Source organism: Xenopus laevis, chromosome 6L (genome assembly GCF_017654675.1).
Source record: "Xenopus laevis strain J_2021 chromosome 6L, Xenopus_laevis_v10.1, whole genome shotgun sequence".
NCBI lineage: Eukaryota > Metazoa > Chordata > Amphibia > Anura > Pipidae > Xenopus > Xenopus laevis.
The window spans coordinates 124,349,305-124,367,938 of record NC_054381.1 but is presented as its reverse complement, the minus strand read 5'-3'; the positions used below and the strand labels follow the sequence as shown (position 1 = coordinate 124,367,938).

The window sequence follows — 18,634 nt, the reverse complement described above, 5'->3', positions numbered from 1 at the left end:
CTTGTATTTATTTTGCTCTCTAATTTGCAATTATATGAATGCTAAGGGTCCTACTTACCCTAGTGACTATGCGTTGGTTTGAATGGGAGACCAGAAGATTAATAGAAGAGTGCTCGAATAAGCAATAAAAAGTAAAATCGTTCCATTATAACAATGGTTCACAACCCATAAAAATGAAGTCCAACTGAAAAGTCGATGCCCAGTCTATAAAAAATACTAAAAGTTAACTTAAAGGGCCAACAACACCTCCAAACTCCCTGCCCATAAACATAACATACTCAATTATATTCTATATATGTTGCGGTAGGTTGGTTTCCATCAATGGGGGTGTGAGAAGAGACATGCTTTTTCCAGGGCTCCCCTATTCAACTCCACCATATTGACATTGCCCCTCCAACCCTAACGTGCACATGTCCATCATTAATTTCCTGCCAACCTATACCTGAATGCAACATGATAAAGACTTAAATACACATTACAAGACATTCTCAAAAGACTTCTGGTTTGGCTAGAAGAGATGGAGCGAGCACATAGAAATCTTCCAAGAAGAGTTCCCAGTCGTCCTGTTTGGAAATGCTATATAGATTGAAATAATGAGGATGCTGCAGGATACACTGGTTGATAAAAGGGTTTAAGGGCAGAGACACACGTGGGAATTGAGTGAGATTAGTCGCCCAGTGACAAATCTCCTTTTCTTCAGTGCGACTAATTTTCCCGAACTGCTTTCCCACGGCTAGAATGAAAACCGCCAGCGGGATGGCACTCGGAGCGCTTAGTTTTCCGAAGTTGCCCGGTTTCCTCGTGAGGCAACTTGGTAAAACGAAGTGCTCCGAGTGCCATCCCGCCGCCGATTTTCATTCTAGTCGAAGGGGAGGCAGTTCTGGGAGATTAGTAGTCCCGAAGAAGACGAGATTTTTCGCCAGGCCCTAAAAGTCAATTTGCTGATAAAAAAAACCTTGTGTTATTGTTCCTTTTTAGTTGAACTATTCCTTTAAAGTGCAGTGTGTTTGTTTTACTGACATTTTGATGTTATGGTATACTAAGTTAGAATAGTTCTTGATTGCTTTATTCTAAAACTGGCTGTACATGAGCCAATATAAGTTCAGCCCTCCAAACTGTAAGCCTAATGGGGACGGAGCAGCTTTAACCATAATTTGGGCGACATTTAGGGTGAATGGTTACTTAAGTAAGCATAAAGTCATATAACATTATAAGTCTTTTTTACAATCACAAGGTGCACTGCAAAATTCTGGGCTGAATTCTAGGCCGTATTTATAAATAGGCACCCAGCTTTTAAAGGGCGGCCCTCGGGTGCCTATAAACAAATTTAAAAAAAAAATCTCCCAGGCAGCTAAGCTGGTTAACTGATGTGAGCAGGGAAGTTCCTGTTATTTTCTGAAACACTTACCTGAAAAATGACAGATCAATGACAGTAAACAGGAATCTACAGAAATCCATTTTTTTGTGTTTGCCAGTCATATTAGGATTATTTATGTTAAACCCTATGACAGGGTAGTATAAACCACAAGGCAGAAGGCTTCAACAGAAGAGTGACTGGTTAAAAAGCTGGGCAGGGGTTATAATATACAGTAACTTTGAAGACTGGGATGAGAAGCTTTGTGACATGAAGCGTTTATGCTTTGTTTGAAGCTTTACACTTGATTTGTTGCACCCAGCAAACAAATCGTGTTACTCAAAGCCTAACTCATAACTCCAGGGCTTGATTGTATGAAAGTAAATGAACCAGTGACCACCCTATCAAATTAAAGACATTCAAGAACCTAGTTTTTGCACTCATGTATGTATATTGTCTGGAGTGTTACATGTGCTGTGCTAGTGGTGCCCAATCATTACAACCAAAGAACATGACACAAGCTTGCAGTTTCTTTAATATATTCTCATCTCCCTACTCCCCTTCTCCCATCTATTTTTCTGTTTTCTCATTTTGTTTTTTCTTTGATGCTTGTTTCCTGTATTTCTTTTTCCTGTATCCACATACTCATCTCTCTGGTACCTTGCGCCTCATTTCTTTCACTCTGCAGATTTTCGTATCACCCTGTTTTTCTGTCTCCCCCTGTGTACATTCCAGCGTTAATGCCATTATCACAGATTGACTGATTCATTGTATCTCCTTTATTGTATTGTTTTTAAATTTCTGTTTTCACCCTGCACTTATCCAAACATTCCTTCTTGTTTGCCTTGTTTGACACCCAAATTACTTTCCAGAATTCTTTCCCAACATTGTGCTTTCCTTTCTGCATGGTACAATAATGTGCCTGTACAAATGACATGAAATACAAGACCAATGACTATTTCAAAGGTCAGTGGTTTTTATGAGAAAGTGACTCAGTGGCATAATGAATCAGCAATTACTGCCAGCAAATAGGAAATGAGAATCATATATATTGCTCAAACACAATGTGTGATGTCTTGGCTTTGCTTATATCTGTATATATTGGTATCATATTCCTTTCTTTTGTTTTTATCTCTCAGGGTCTGGAAGTGTTTTGCACTGAAAATGACCTGTGTTCCGATATATACCTTAAATTTTACAATTCTACAGATCGCGATGATCTCTACTACTACATTGCAGCCTATTTAGGTCTGAGTCTTTTGAACTTTTACATTTTGTTGTATTTTCTCTGCATGAATATGGTGGGCTTGAATAGAGATATATATGTGCCTTTGACCATACTGTGCATTTATCCTGATATATTGGAACATTTTAGCATATGATAGGGTTATAGGCCATGCCTCTGATCAAGGACTGGGCAGACTGCCCCTTATTCTGAAAAGCTTTTCTAACCCATGTGACTTGGGAACTGTCTTGTTAAAAATACGGCTGTTCGGAAGTAAGGTTGGGTTTTGGAAAAGACTTAAAGGGCAAGGAAAGTTAAACTAAAGAAGTAGCTAGAAATGTTGTACATAATGTTTTGGGCTTCTGTACCAGCCCAAGGCAAACAAAGCCCTTTAGCAGTAAAGATCTGTGTCTCCAAAAATGCCCCAGTAGCTCCCCGTCTTCTGTTTTACTGCTGTCACTTACTGAGCTTAGGGACCCACTTACAATATACAGTACACATAGAATAGAAATGTCACCGTATAAGGCTTATTAGTAATTAATACAGATAATTACTACATGGCAGCACAGAAACCAGTGCAACTAGCATCAGAATTTAATACCCAACCTTGTAGCATCAGCTTATACTGCAGACACATCTCATTTTCTGCTTGATAATTAGTGACGACCCCTAAGCTTAGCTTCTCAACAGCTGCTCAGAGCCCACTGAGCATGTGAGTGTCACAGACACTTTCCAAGATGGTAACCCCCTGTGACAAGTTTTAAGTCCTGGATCATTGCTGCTATTGACAAGCTGAAATTTTAGGTGGAGCAATAAGTACAGTATATAAAACATGGCATTTTTAGCCCTATTCATTTTTAGGGTTTAGTTCTCCTTTACGTTAGGGCTATATTGGTGCATATCAATTATAGCTTCCCAGTGCACGGTTATCTTTCTATACTGACAGCCATTAAACAGCAAGGCAATATCACACTGTATGTTTTGAATGCTGCCCCTTGTTTTGGCAATACAAAAAATAACAAATTGACATTAATAAGAGGTGCTGCAAGTAACTCTGCACATGAAACTATTGCCTGGAAAAGTGGTTTACTAATTTTTTGGCAATAACTGCTGAGGGATTCACTTCACACTCCTTCTTTGTCAATAGAAAGAGTGCACAGGGCATAGTTTGCTTGGAGATTGCATTGTGCCATGTTTATGATATGAAGTACACAAACAACTGTGTCAATGGGCCCTTCTGTATTGTCACAGAAGCATTTATTGCTAGTAATATGAAAGAAAAGAAAACCTGTCTAAAAACACTACATCTTATATAGTGTTAATTAACCACTGGGACCTGGCCTGGTGTTGGGAAGACAAGCCATGGGATACATAAATAATTCATTTAAAAACAAAGTGAAGTAACTGTATCTTGCTCTTTGTTTTGGCAGAGAATCATGTTACCGAACAGACAGCAGACAGCTATATGCTACAATGGCAAATGGGCCAGATTTCAAACTACCAGTATCTTTTACATCTCAATAACCTGGCAGACCGCAGCTGCAACGATCTATCCCAGTATCCTGTTTTTCCTTGGACCATAGCAGACTACACTAGTTCAGACCTGGGTAAGATTGTTTCTGCCTTCCTAATTACTGCAAAGAAAAACAGGATTCAGACAAATACACATGAGTAATTTGTGGCGGTGAAAAAAAAAAAGGAAGTTGATTTATTTTATCTCTACCCTCATTTTTCTACTGGAACATAACCACATATTACTCATGCAGCTGATACAGCAGACTATTTTCTTAAAGGAGAAGAAACGGTACAATCACTGGGGGTGCCAAATGTTAGGCAACCCCCCTGTGGTTATAATTGCTTGCTTGATACCCTGGCCAAGTGATTCTGTTCACTTAAGGGTAAGGGCACACGGGGAGATTAGTCACCCAGGTGACAAACCGCCTCCTCTTCGGGGCGACAATCTCCAGCGGGATGGCACTCGCGGCGCTTCGTTTTCCGAAGTTGCCTCACGAGGAAACTTTGGGCGACTTCAGAAAACTAAGCGCCTCAAATGCCATCCCGCTGACGATTTCTCATTATAGCCGGCGTGAAGTTAGGGGAAGGCAGATTGGGGAGATTGTCGCCCCGAAGAAAAGGCGATTTGTCACCTGGGCGACTAATCTCCTCGAATCTGCCCGTGTGCCCTTACCCTAAAACTGCACGTTCCTGGGGGTATTTCTGTATTTTCTCTGGGCTCAAGCAGGAACATGCACAGCACAGGTATGGGACCCGTTATCCAGAATGCTCTGGACTTTCCAGATCTTTCCATAATTTGATCTTCCTACCTTAAGTCTGCTAGAAAATCATGTAAACATTAAATCAACCCAATGGGAGGTGCCTAACATTTTGGCTCCCCCAGTGATTATAACTTTAGTTCTCCTTTAAAAGGGAGCTATCGCCATTATAAGAACTCCACTAATCTGTAGTAAATATTTATTAATTTCTTGTATGTAACTGTGTCTTCTGTAAACTAACAGAGGTTTTTGCATTCTTAACCAACATACTGATACTGTCACTGACAGATTGGCTGAATCTAGCGGTTTGGCACTACTGATAACTAGCAACTTGTAAACAGTAGGACAAATTGTTAGATACAGAAATAAGACCTACCCCAAAAACTGTAAGAAAAAAAAATATAAGCTGGTTATCCAAATCACTACACTTAAGTGGATTTTTTTTGTATCCGCAACTGTTCCTTTTGGAGCAAGTGTAGTGCAAGTGTAGATAGAATGTATAAAATGCAATAAATAATAGAAAAAGGATTGAACATTATTATGTTTTTGTAATCATTCATTGAGATTTTTAAAGGGATACTGTCATAATAGAATTAACAATGTTTTCTTTAGCACACCACTTACTGTTTCAGGGTGCATCCACTCCCAAGCTGCCTCCAAGTCAGCCAAATTCCTTATCTTGAATAATAGGATATGAAGCACACCATCCTCAGGCTTTGCCTTTAAAACATTTTATTCCAGCGGAGTTCACACACAAGCTTTCGGGGGAAAACCCCTTCCTCAGGTGCATTACACACACAGTGAACCTCACATGATGTGAGGGGCATTTAAAGCATGAGGTTCACTGTGTGTGTAATGCACCTGAGGAAGGGGTTTTCCCCCGAAAGCTTGTGTGTGAATTCCGCTGGAATAAAATGTTTTAAAGGCAAAGCCTGAGGATGGTGTGCTTCATATCCTATTATTCAAGATAATAGAATTAACCCCTTTTGTTATACAGTATGGGGCCGGTTATCCAGAATGCCCGGGATCTGGGTTTTTCAGATAACTGATCTTTCCGTAATTTGGATCTTAATACCTTAAGGCTACTATAAAATCATGTAAATATAAATTACATGATATAAATTATCATGTAAATATAAATTAACACAATTGACTGATTCTGCTTCCAGTAAAGATTAATTATATCTAAAGGTGGCCATACACGTAGACTGCGATCCCTGTATGGCCAGCTTTAGTTGGGATTAAGTACAAACTATTGGTTTATTATTACAGAGAAAAAGGAAATCATTTTTAAAAATTTGGATTATTTATATAAAATGGAGTCTATGGAAGACAGCCTTTCCTTAATTCAGAGCTTTCTGGATAATGGGTTTCCAGATAACGGAACCCACACTCTTGTACACTATACGATAATACTTGAGCATTGTGTTAGGGTTATTCCACACTTTGCATTTTACACTGATGGAGAAAAGCCTTCCACCTCCCTTTTGGTGTGTGCTTACATGCATGGTGTCTGCCTGTCAGTGCATTAATGGGTGCTGTATTTGGTTAGAAAATGAATAATTAGCATTTTTGTTTGAAAATCTGCCCCGTGTGTATATACAAGCAGATGAATGTGGCTGGTTAGCGTTTTCTACAAAAATGCCCCATGAGACATAGCCCTTACTGCTGTTTGTCCGTCATCAGCAAATAAAATAACGATTGGCAGCCACATTCCTATTTCTCATCTAATAGGCATGCAGAGAGCCTTAAATGGTGTATGGCCCTTGATTAGCACCATTATAACAGGGCTTACAGTTAGCCTGCTTCTATATAATCCATCTGTTATCTTCTATGTCCTACAGTCCTAATAGCAGCTAATAGTAGCTTATTTAAATTATTGGAACTTCTGGGGCAAGAATACTTCAGGGTTTTTTTTCTTTTTTTTTTTTTTTAAACCAACATTTTTTTTTTGGTACCTGTCTTTAAAGGAGAAGGAAAGCTACAGAGGCATTTTATTGCCAATAGATTAGCTGCAATAGTGCAAGCTAGAATGCTATATTTATTATGTAGAATGTCTTACCATACCTGAGTAGAACACTCTAGAAGCTCTCTATTTGTTTAGGATAGCAACTGCAGTACAGGTACAAGATCCCTTATCCGGAAACCCGATATCCAGAAAGCTCCGTATTACAGAATCCAAATCTTTAAAAATGATTTCCTTTTTCTCTGTAATAATAAAACAGTAGCTTGTACTTGATCCCAACTAAGATATAATTAATCCTTAATGGAAGCAAAACCAGCCTACTGGGTTAATTTAATGTTTAAATGAATTTCAAGTAGACTTAAGGCATGAAGACCCAAAATACGGAAAGATCCGTTATCCGGAAAACCCCCGGTCCCCAGCATTCTGGATAACAGGTCCCATACCTGTATTAGCTTGGTGTGACATCACTTCCTGCCCAAGTCTCTCCCTGCTCACTTATAGCTCTGGGCTCAGATTACATTAGATAAGGGAGGGAGAAGTGAATCAAACTGAGCATGCTCATGCCTGGGGCAAGGAGGTTTAAGCTGAAGGCAGGAAGTCTGATACAGAAGCCCATGTGTACATAATAGAATGAAAGAAATGCAGTGTTTCTTTTGACAGAGGACTCAGAGCAGCACTGCTTTGAGGGTTTACTGGTATATTTAGGTGGGCCTTTTTGATAAGGCTTACTTAGTTTTAACCTTTCCTTCTGCTTTAAATCAGATTTCTCCCAAATGGCATTTAAGTAAATGTTTTCCAGTAAAGATATAGAAATGGTCACTTGAGCAGCGGGTGTTGGATGCTTGCACCCAGTCATAAAACCCTGACTATATTGTTTCCAAATATTGGTAATAAGTTTTATTTTTTTTGCCATCATGTCCATCAGTGTCCCTTTACATGTATAATTAAAAAAATAGACATTGCTTCTAGACCAAGACTACATATAAGCAACCATCCCAAATTTCTCACTCTGGTTATCAGTCTGTTTCTCTGGTCTACTGTCTAACCAACCTCTTAATTTACATCTCCTATAGGATAGGGGAAGAACAGACCCCAGTTGGAGACAAACTGATTGGTACTTTATATTCATAAGGTGGATGCTGTATTTTTTATAAGGAATTAAAGGGATACTTTCATGGGAAAAAAAAAATTTCAAAATGAATCAGTTAATAGTGCTGTTCCAGCTGAATTCTGCGCTGAAATCCATTTCTCAAAAGAGCAAACAGATTTTTTTATATTTAATTTTAAAATCTGACATGGGGCTAGACATTTTGTCAATTTCCCAGCCGCCCCCAGTCATGTGACTTGTGCCTGCACTTTAGGAGAGAAATGCTTTCTGGCAGGCTGCTGTTTTTCCTTCTCAATGTAACTGAATGTGTCTCAGTGGGACATGGGTTTTTACTATTGAGTGCTGTTCTTAGATCTACCAGGCAGCTGTTATCTTGTGTTAGGGAGCTGTTATCTGGTTACCTTCCCATTGTTCTTTTGTTTGGCAGTACAGCAGTAAAGAGTGATTGAAGTTTATCAGAGCACAAGTCACATTACTTGGGGCAGCTGGGAAATTGACAATATGTCTAGCCCCATGTCAGATTTCAAAATTGAATATAAAAAAATCTGTTTGCTCTTTTGAGAAATGGATTTCAGTGCAGAATTCTGCTGGAGCAGCACTATTAACTGATTCATTTTGAAAACATTTTTTTTTTCCCATGACAGTATCCCTTTAACACATATAAGGTATTAGTTGCTTGGACAAGTGCCTGAATTATGCCTCCAAAACAAACTGAATCTCTTTTTTATTTGTTTCCTTTTTAAGATTTAACCATTCCTGAAACTTACCGGGACCTTAGTAAACCTATTGGGGCTCTAAATAACGAGAGGCTTGAAAGATTGTTGGTATGTATATTAAGGGAAAAGCCATATAAATCTCTAAAATTCCCTTTTGTATCACTGCTGTCTTTAAATGTGTAGGAATTACAACAAGTAAGAGGAGAAATAAACCCCAAATCACTGGGGAGGGGGCTGCCAATTAGTTGCTAAAGTCACTGACCTGTCAGTACCACCCAATGTTTTTGCTGGCAATTACATGGCTGTTTTTGCTTTTGCAAGTCCAATAGACAATCCTGCTGATTAGCAAAGGTATCTGGATATTTTTAGCCATAAAGTGTATTTTTTGTGTACATGTTGTAAACTTGAGTGTACATGAGGGTGTTTGAATATGAATGTTAAAAAACCGCATCAATGGAAAATCTTGCCGTAAACTGGCTTCGTTTGTAAAACAGTGTAAGAAACGTGTACATTTGATACCACTCTCAATTCCAGCGTAATTGGTGTATGCAGTTTTATATATTTAAATTTTAAATCCTACCCCTGTAGGGGTAATTGTTAGCTCCATAGCCCACAATTATGAGAACAACCTACCTTGGATTATAATAATGCTGTAATACACTCCATTTGAAGAATAATGATTCTTAAGACTGACAATTTCTCTTTCTGATGCAGCATTATCTTATATACTAGTAACTCTAAGGTACACTTATTGCTCTCCTTCTAATGCACAGTATTGTACAGCAGGAACAAATCTAGGTGGGCATATTACTATAACAGGTATAGGACCTATAATCCTAATGTTCAGGACCTGGGCTTTTCTGGATAACAGATCTTTCTGTAATTTGATCTTCTTACCTTAAGTCTACTAGAAAATTGTGTAAATCTTCAATAAACCAATAGGCTGGTTCTACTTCCAATAAGGATTAATTATATCTTAGCTTAAATGTTTTATTATTATTATAGAAAAAAAGGAAATCATTTTTTTAAAATTTGGATTATTTAGATAAAATGTAGTCTATGGGAGACGGCCTTTCCGTAATTTTGTTGCTTTCTGGATACTGGTTTCCATATAACAGATCCTATACCTGTACAGTAATTGAGGATGTTTAGTGTCGAGTGAATCATTTTCTCTTTTTTTTTTTTTTTCTTCTTTTAAAGAAACGATATCATGAGATGCCGGATCCAAAATTTATCTATGGCAGCCACTACTCTTCACCAGGCTATGTACTCTTCTACTTAGTTAGAATCGGTAAGGTTTGTGTGTGTGTGTGTGTGTGTGTGTGTGTGTATATATATATATATATATATATATATAGTCAATGGAGGAGTCGGCACTCACGACACAAGGTTCACAGTTGCCTGGGTGCAGTGTCCAAAATAAGATTCAATATTGTACAAATAAGGTCCGCACTCTCAGGACTTAGGAAAAGTTAAGAATTTTTTATTCACATAGGAGACTGACGTTTCGACCTCTTCAGAGGCCTTTCTCAAAGTACTGACAGAGATTACAGAAATGCTTTAAATACACAGAAATGGCGGGAACATTAGTCAAATTGGAATAGACGTGTCAGCATGGTCATCAGTATACATCACATAATTAGTCTACACATGTTTCAAACAATACACTCATCTGGTGTTTCACTTTTGACTATTACAAAACACACCAACATTTAAATTAAACCTCTCCTACACTCTACACTGTTAAAATGGTTAAAAACAATACTATGTAACATTTTGTTGCCCCTCTATGGCCATTTCCTATTTTGTTCTGCAACAGCTATTCATTTAGATATTTTATGTTACAAATAGTATCCAATAAGAGATAAGATTCAAGGTCTGTGTGAACTCTATAGTGAGCTCCCTCGCAATTCCATTCTAAAAGCCCTTAAGTAATGCAGTAATGTGGCCTTCAGTTTCGGCCGGAAACATGCATATTGCTCTCCCCTCTAATAATAAATCTCCCTAAATGCGGGTATTAGCACTTCCATTCTGAACCGGATGGTTAATAAAAGTGAGAACTCTGTTCATTTGTGTTGGGACAACTGCTTCTGGGTATATATGAGCCTGCAAATGTGTACTTAAACTTAATTAATTTATGCTCAGTGTTAATAAAAAAGCGCTGGAAAAACGCTAATCAAATGTGTAAATTACCCCAATCAATTACTGAAAATTAGAAAATACTTGGCCAATAGGCATTCACATATATTTAGTGCACACCTCCTGTGTTTAATATAATATACCCCACAAGTAAAAATTAAAATTGCACAAACGAAAAACAAAAAGCAAAAAAAACGTGATAATTGAAATGAAATATAATGAAATAAAATAAATTAAATAAAATATAATAAAATATGCTCAGCTCATTGTCCCAGTCCATTGCAGGAAAAACAAAACTGTCTCAAGGATGCCCACCCACTTATTGTCCACCACTGGAGAGTTGAAAAAGTATCGATAAAACCGACAAGAATATATAGCTGGCGATCAGGAGAGTACCTGCTTGATTTAGATTAGGGAATCTCGTGGGTGTTTGCAGCTGTGCGCTCAGACAGTCAGCTTCATGAATCACTTGTTTTCAGACGAATCCCATAAACTGTCGGGGCAACCCCTCAGATGTAACCACAGCAGTGCGGAGGGCCATCCCATTCGCACCCACTAGGCCCACAGACCAAATACCTGAACAGCCGGCTTAACTCTGCTGTCGCTGATGATTTGCGCACAGATCCACACACGCTGTTCATTACCTCCAAAGCTTGTAGCGTGTCCTGCGGAAGGCAGGAATCAGCGTCCTCAGTAAGCACAGAACATCAGAGCTCAGCACTGCACGTTTGCTTTGAGTGTTCAGCTCACACGGCAACTCGGTTTCCCATTCATTCGCCATTCCTTTAGCAGCGATGTAAGGGGCAATTAGTATTTTGTGTATCTTACCCCAAGGGCACTTGGTGGGGGAGCTTACATAGAGTCTGGACCCTATACTGGATCGGCTCCACACAAGACCATTCTAGACCTCACAAGGAAGAGGTGGTAACGTCCATCCACTCTAAGACTTCCAACGCCAATCATAGTATTAACATTCCTTTGTTTGAAAGAATAATCACATGTACAGCTCACTCGGGTGCCAGGCTCATATTAGTCGAAATACAGTCAATGGAGGAGTCGGCACTCACGACACAAGGTTCACAGTTGCCTGGGTGCAGTGTCCAAAATAAGATTCAATATTGTACAAATAAGGTCCGCACTCTCAGGACTTAGGAAAAGTTAAGAATTTTTTATTCACATAGGAGACTGACGTTTCGACCATATATATATGTGTGTGTGTGTATATGTATATACAGTGGTGTGAAAAACTATTTGCCCCCTTCCTGATTTCTTATTCTTTTGCATGTTTGTCACACAAAATGTTTCTGATCATCAAACACATTTAACTATTAGTCAAAGATAACACAAGTAAACACAAAATGCAGTTTTTAAATGAGGGTTTTTATTATTTAGGGAGAAAAGAAATCCAAACCTGTGCGAAAAAGTAATTGCCCCCTGAACCTAATAACTGGTTGTGCCACCCTTAGCAGCAATAACTGCAATCAAGCGTTTGCGATAACTTGCAACGAGTCTTTTACATCGCTCTGGAGGAATTTTGGCCCACTCATCTTTGCAGAATTGTTGTAATTCAGCTTTATTTGAGGGTTTTCTAGCATGAACTGCCTTTTTAAGGTCATGCCACAACATCTCAATAGGATTCAGGTCAGGACTTTGACTAGGCCACTCCAAAGTCTTCATTTTGTTTTTCTTCAGCCATTCAGAGGTGGATTTGCTGGTGTGTTTTGGGTCATTGTCCTGCTGCAGCACCCAAGATCGCTTCAGCTTGAGTTGACGAACAGATGGCCGGACATTCTCCTTCAGGATTTTTTGGTAGACAGTAGAATTCATGGTTCCATCTATCACAGCAAGTCTTCCAGGTCCTGAAGCAGCAAAACAACCCCAGACCATCACACTACCACCACCATATTTTACTGTTGGTATGATGTTCTTTTTCTGAACTGCTGTGTTACTTTTACGCCAGATGTAACGGGACGCGCACCTTCCAAAAAGTTAAACTTTTGTCTCGTCGGTCCACAAGGTATTTTCCCAAAAGTCTTGGCAATCATTGAGATGTTTTTTAGCAAAATTGAGACGAGCCTTAATGTTCTTTTTGCTTAAAAGTGGTTTGCGCCTTGGAAATCTGCCATGCAGGCCGTTTTTGCCCAGTCTCTTTCTTATGGTGGAGTCGTGAACACTGACCTTAATTGAGGCAAGTGAGGCCTGCAGTTCTTTAGATGTTGTCCTGGGGTCTTTTGTGGCCTCTCGGATGAGTTGTCTCTGCGCTCTTGGGGTAATTTTGGTCGGCCGGCCACTCCTGGGAAGGTTCACCACTGTTCCATGTTTTTGCCATTTGTGGATAATGGCTCTCACTGTGGTTCGCTGGAGTCCCAAAGCTTTAGAAATGGCTTTATAACCTTTGAAATTGAACTCAGGTGTGATAAACCACAGTTAAGTTATTTTTTAACAAGGGGGGCAATCACTTTTTCACACGGGCCCATGTAGATTTGGAGTTTTTTTTCTCCCTTAATAACGTAAACCTTCATTTAAAAACTGCATTTTGTGTTCAATTATGTTATCTTTGACTAATAGTTAACGGTTTTTGATGAGCAGAAACATTTAAGTGTGACAAACATGCAAAAGAATAAGAAATCAGGAAGGGGGCAAATAGTTTTTCACACCACTGTATAAGCTATAAGCTATAGTCAGGTGATCCCACTGGTGTCTAATAAAAGGGCAGCCAAGTTTGGGAGTTTTACTTTGAAAGCAGCAAGTAAGTTGCAGGTAAAACTTAGTCCCTTTGTAAAATGTATAATTAAGCAATTGAATTCTTAATGAATCAGATGAAAATTAAGCGTAGGACTGGCCAGATATGGGATGACTGACGTAGTTGGCCAGCTTAAATATATTGCAATATATGGACAAACAATCCCTGTGTTGTTTAAAGGGTAAGGCATTTTTTAGTAGCAGTATGCGCAAAATGTCTCTGTCTTAAATATATTGATAATGGGTTGAGTGCAGAGGACTATAGTTGACTATATATATATATATATATATATATATATATATATATATATATATATCTCATCAGGCTGGAGCACTCACACAATCAAGGCCGACTGCCTGGGTGCAGGTTACAGATAGTATGTACAAAACAGTCTTGAAAAAAAACCGCACTCACAGGACTTGTAAAGATGAAAAAAAAGAAAAGTTTTATTACGACGTTTCGGCTCTAATACTAATACCTGAGGAAGGCTCTAGTATTAGAGCCGAAACGTCGTAATAAAACTTTTCTTTTTTTTCATCTTTACAAGTCCTGTGAGTGCGGTTTTTTTTCAAGACTGTTTTGTATGTATGTATATATATATATATATATATATATATATATATGTATATATGTGTGTGTATATATATATATATATATATATATGTACACACATATATATATATATATATATATATATATATATATATATATATATATATATATATATATATATAAAACTAGTGAAATGATATTCTATACACTTTATTGTATGTTTTATTGGAATCCTTGCAATGCTCTTGTCCTATTGCAGCACCTGAGTATATGCTTTGCCTGCAAAATGGGAAGTTTGATCACGCAGACAGGATGTTCAACAGGTTAGTTGCTGCTTCTTATTCTTAGCTAAGCCTTAAAACGGCAAGATCACCTTGGGGTGTCACCAAAATACAACCAGCTTAGTTTAACATTTACATGTCTTTTAGTATTGCAGATACTTGGAGAAACTGCCTAGAAGGAGTGACTGACTTTAAAGAGGTAATTGTTCACTAGAAAGCTGCAAGGGGGTCCATGTTATTTTAAACATTTTAATATGTTTTTACTTTTTTTTAGTTAACTCCAGAATTTTATGGAAATGAATCTGGCTTCCTTTTAAACATGATGCATCTTGATTTGGGGAAGCGACAAGGAGGAAAACTGGTGGATGATGTTGAACTCCCTCCGTGGGCATCAGGTAAAACTTATAGCGAGGTCTTTGTTCAAAAGCAAGTTTGTTTGGGAGAAAATTAAGCTCAGATCCAAGTAATGATCATGACCACAGTGATTATCAGTTATCAAGGAGAACCCTGGTGATCAAAAGACCTCGATTAGTAGCTGCTTCCCATTAATCTTACGTGGGAAATTCCCTGCTTATAATAAACACTAGAGTTGCGAGGTGGAAGTCATATCTCTAATCATTTCTGCCTGACAGAACTATAAATACGTAAAGATGAATGGATTCAGCCAGTTCAGTCACGATGCTTACGTCCAAAAAAGCAGATAATACAAAAAACGAGAGGTGTGATGAACTTCAATCCAACGCAGTAAATTGCTGCAAAATCTGTGTTTTATTTAACACTACATGTTTCGAGACTAGCTCTTTATCAAGTGTGATAACCTAGGAACAACATACACATTAATATACCTTAAACTCCACCCCTCATTAGTGCTAATCCGAATCAGGTCATTGCTGACAGGTAAGTATTCAGCCTAACTTTATCAAGGAGAGATTCAGTAGTAAATAGAAAACATTCAAATATAAAGAATAGAAAAAATATTCCATGTATAACGTGACATGAACACAATCTATAAAGTTCCAGGGTATTCCATTTAATTAATTAATCTGTAAAACATCAGTTAAAAACTATTAAAACCAATTACCTAGGTACTGCTCATAAAAAAAGCCTACCATGAGCTAGTTATATTTAAACACAGGATATCACAAGATATCTCAATATCACATACGGAAATAGATTTTTTAGAACTATAAATACCTTTTTTTCTTTGTATAATGAAGGGAAATTTCATTGTAAGCCAGTTTTCTATATGTATTAATTAAAAATTGTAAAAGACTTTAAACCAGTTTGTATGCAAATTGCTTGTTTCTGTCGCTTCTCTGCTCTTCTTAGGTTTGCCAGACTACAGAAACAATGTATCAGAGGTCAGCTCTTCTCCAGGCAAGATTTAGATTCCCACTGTGGGAAGTGTAGTCTTGGCTGGAGAAGAGCTGATAAATAATACAATGTAACTACGGTGTATAAACTAGTCAGGAGGGGAATGTAAGAGACAGGCAAAAACACTTTCATTTACAATTACATTTACAGATTACAGAAATTTGGGTGTATTTCTCCTTTAAATTATTAAATTATGAAGAATATCTGTAGTACCTTTCTCTCTTTCCTGTAACCTTCTCAGCTTCTCTACATGATAAAATAACAGACTTTTATGTATTTTGATATAGACATTGATTTTATGATACTGTACTCTAATCTTTATTCTTCTATCTAAAGGGAAAACATTATCATATCATGTCTTGTAGCTATATAAAAAGCTTAAATCCAATATTGTCCCGTGCATAAAGCTTGCTCTCGTTCCATTTTAATTGTTTGCTAGATGCAGATCATTTCCTGAAGAAAAACCAAGAAGCATTAGAAAGCCAGTATGTATCTGACAATCTTCACGAGTGGATTAATTTAATATTTGGATGTAAGCAGAGAGGAAATGAAGCTGTGGCTGCTAGCAATGGTAAGGCAATTGTATTATGTATACCCATGGTTTTAAGGGAATACTTTACAGCTGCTGCAAAAATAAGAGGTTATTGGTAGTCATAGCTATATAAAAACACATGTTTCAGTAAATCATGGGACACAAGTAAGGCAATTGCATTATGTATACCAATGGTTTTAAAGGGGACTTGTCACCCAAAAAAATTATTTCATATCCTATTTTATCACATTAGTCAAGCAAATTAAACTTTACTTACACTAAATAAATTATTTGGATCTTGTTTCCTTCAGTCTGGGAATTCATAATTATAGCAAGCAGGCAGGAGCCATTTTGTGGACACTGTTATTAAGGCAAGCCTTGTATCATCTCAGAATCTTGTTTGTAGGGATGCACCGAATCCGCCTGAAAAAGGCCGAATCCTGCCTGAATCCTGGATTCGGTGCATCCCTACAAACAAATCCTTCTGCCCAGCCGAACCAAATCCTAATTTGCATATGCAAATTAGGGGTGGGGAGGGAAATAGCGTGACTTTTTGTCAGAAATCAAGGAAGTAAAAATGTTTTCCCCTTCTCACCCCTAATTTGCATATGCAAATTTGGGTTCGGTATTCGGCTGAATCTTTCGCTGGATTCTGGGGTTCGGCCGAATCCAAAATAGTGGATTCGGTGCATCCCTACTTGTTTGTGAACCAGAATGGGGGACCTGATGTCCATTCCAGTGCAATGGTTACAAAATTAAATGGTAAAAAGAGAGGGGGAATGTGGGGAGAGCAGGAACATCTAGTAAGTGCTGAATGGAAAGTGAAAGTAATTGTCTGCCCTGCCTAGAGGAGGGGCATACGATATTTGATTGACAGCTGAGATTTTTAAACGAGTTTGCAACAGCTATGAATGCTATCAATGCTTTAATAAAAAATAGAAATTGGATTTCATGTTTGATTTGAAAAGAACTTTTATTATACAGTTTTTTTGTGTCTGGGTGACAGGTCCACTTTAAGGGAATACTTTACAGCTGCTGCAAAAATAGGAGGTTATTGGTAGTCATAGCTATATAAAAACACATATGTCAGTAAATCATGCAAAACAAGTGACATCATCAGTAACGACATATGTTATAGATTGTTATTGCTCTTGTGCAAGTAATTAAGATTCTGCATTTTTTAAGATTTGGATTATTAATCAGTTACTTGATGTAATCCTTATTAAGCGTGTAGTTTAAACCAGAGCATGATACAGGTAATCATATGCCTTCATAAAATAACCTGGTAATAACTAGAAATCAGCAGATTCCAATATGGCAGCTACTGTTTTTATTCTGAAATGTGTTTACTCAGTTTTAATGCATAGGGTTGCTATATGGCCTCCATATAGCAACCCTGTTAGTGTAATGCACATATTCAGGCCCTGAAATTACTGTACCAGCAGACAAGTTTGGCACCTCTATAACATTAATGAACCAAGTCTTCAAAGTTGTCCACAGGAGCTTGCCATCTTTGCATGTCGGTGACACCATGCATGCTTATCCAACAAGAGAGCAGTTTAGTCATAAAAGCTGATGCTACAGGGCTCATTCATTATGAACTAATAGAAGACTAATCAGTTCATTTATTCTTCTTCTGTTCTGACTACTTCACATGCACAGTTCTTTACTGCTAAAGGGATGTTTTTGCATTGAGCTAGTAAAGAAGCCCAAAATGTTTCTAACCTACTTTTTGTTAAACTTTAGTTAATGTATAATTAAATTATATTTGCAATGTCTCCGCCTTCCTCCTCAAGTGATTTGTGGCTCTTTAATTGGGATAGCTTGTCCTAATAATAGCAAAGTTTCATTTCTTTGTATTCCAGTGTTCCATCCAGTTACATATGAAGGAGAAGTTGATCTGAACAGGTAAAATAATGTTATTGTCTCATTGTTTTGGATATTATGATGCTTCTTTTGGATGATTCATATACTGTACATATAATGATACAAATAAATCTAGTGCAAGGATAGGCAGCCCTGGTCTACAATGGCTCCAGTGGAAGCTAATATAACTACCTGCACCCTCCTAGTTGTAATTCTGTAAAATCGACCAATGGCATGTAGAGAAGTACAACGGAGAAGGTGCAGATGTCTCTAGAACACACCTGAAAAAGATGACCGTTACAGAAATCATTGTTTTTCTTGCTTTTTTAAAAATTAAACACATTTTATTTTCTCTTGAAGCATTGAGGACCCTGATCAGAAAGTTGCAATGTTAACTCAGATTTTGGAATTCGGTCAGACACCAAAGCAGCTATTTACTAAGCCTCATCCAAAGAGAATTGTCACAAATTCTAAAAGTATGTCACGCTCTTCCAGTCTGAATGTG

General features: G+C 37.9%; 1 protein-coding gene across 2 annotated transcripts in view; it reads left to right on the top strand.

Moving 5' to 3' along the window:
• Positions 1-18,634, top strand: part of nsmaf.L (neutral sphingomyelinase activation associated factor L homeolog) — a 50,888-nt gene that overhangs the window by 11,535 nt on the left and 20,719 nt on the right. For both annotated transcript variants that reach the window (XM_018268019.2, XM_041566433.1), the window contains exons 12-21: positions 2,494-2,602; positions 4,010-4,186; positions 8,671-8,750; positions 9,843-9,933; positions 14,336-14,399; positions 14,505-14,556; positions 14,632-14,752; positions 16,171-16,302; positions 18,129-18,171; positions 18,490-18,634. The exon at positions 18,490-18,634 is cut by the window's right edge and continues 19 nt beyond it. In XM_018268019.2, the coding sequence (XP_018123508.1) occupies positions 2,494-2,602; positions 4,010-4,186; positions 8,671-8,750; positions 9,843-9,933; positions 14,336-14,399; positions 14,505-14,556; positions 14,632-14,752; positions 16,171-16,302; positions 18,129-18,171; positions 18,490-18,634 (1,014 nt within the window). The remainder of the gene's footprint in view (positions 1-2,493; positions 2,603-4,009; positions 4,187-8,670; positions 8,751-9,842; positions 9,934-14,335; positions 14,400-14,504; positions 14,557-14,631; positions 14,753-16,170; positions 16,303-18,128; positions 18,172-18,489) is intronic.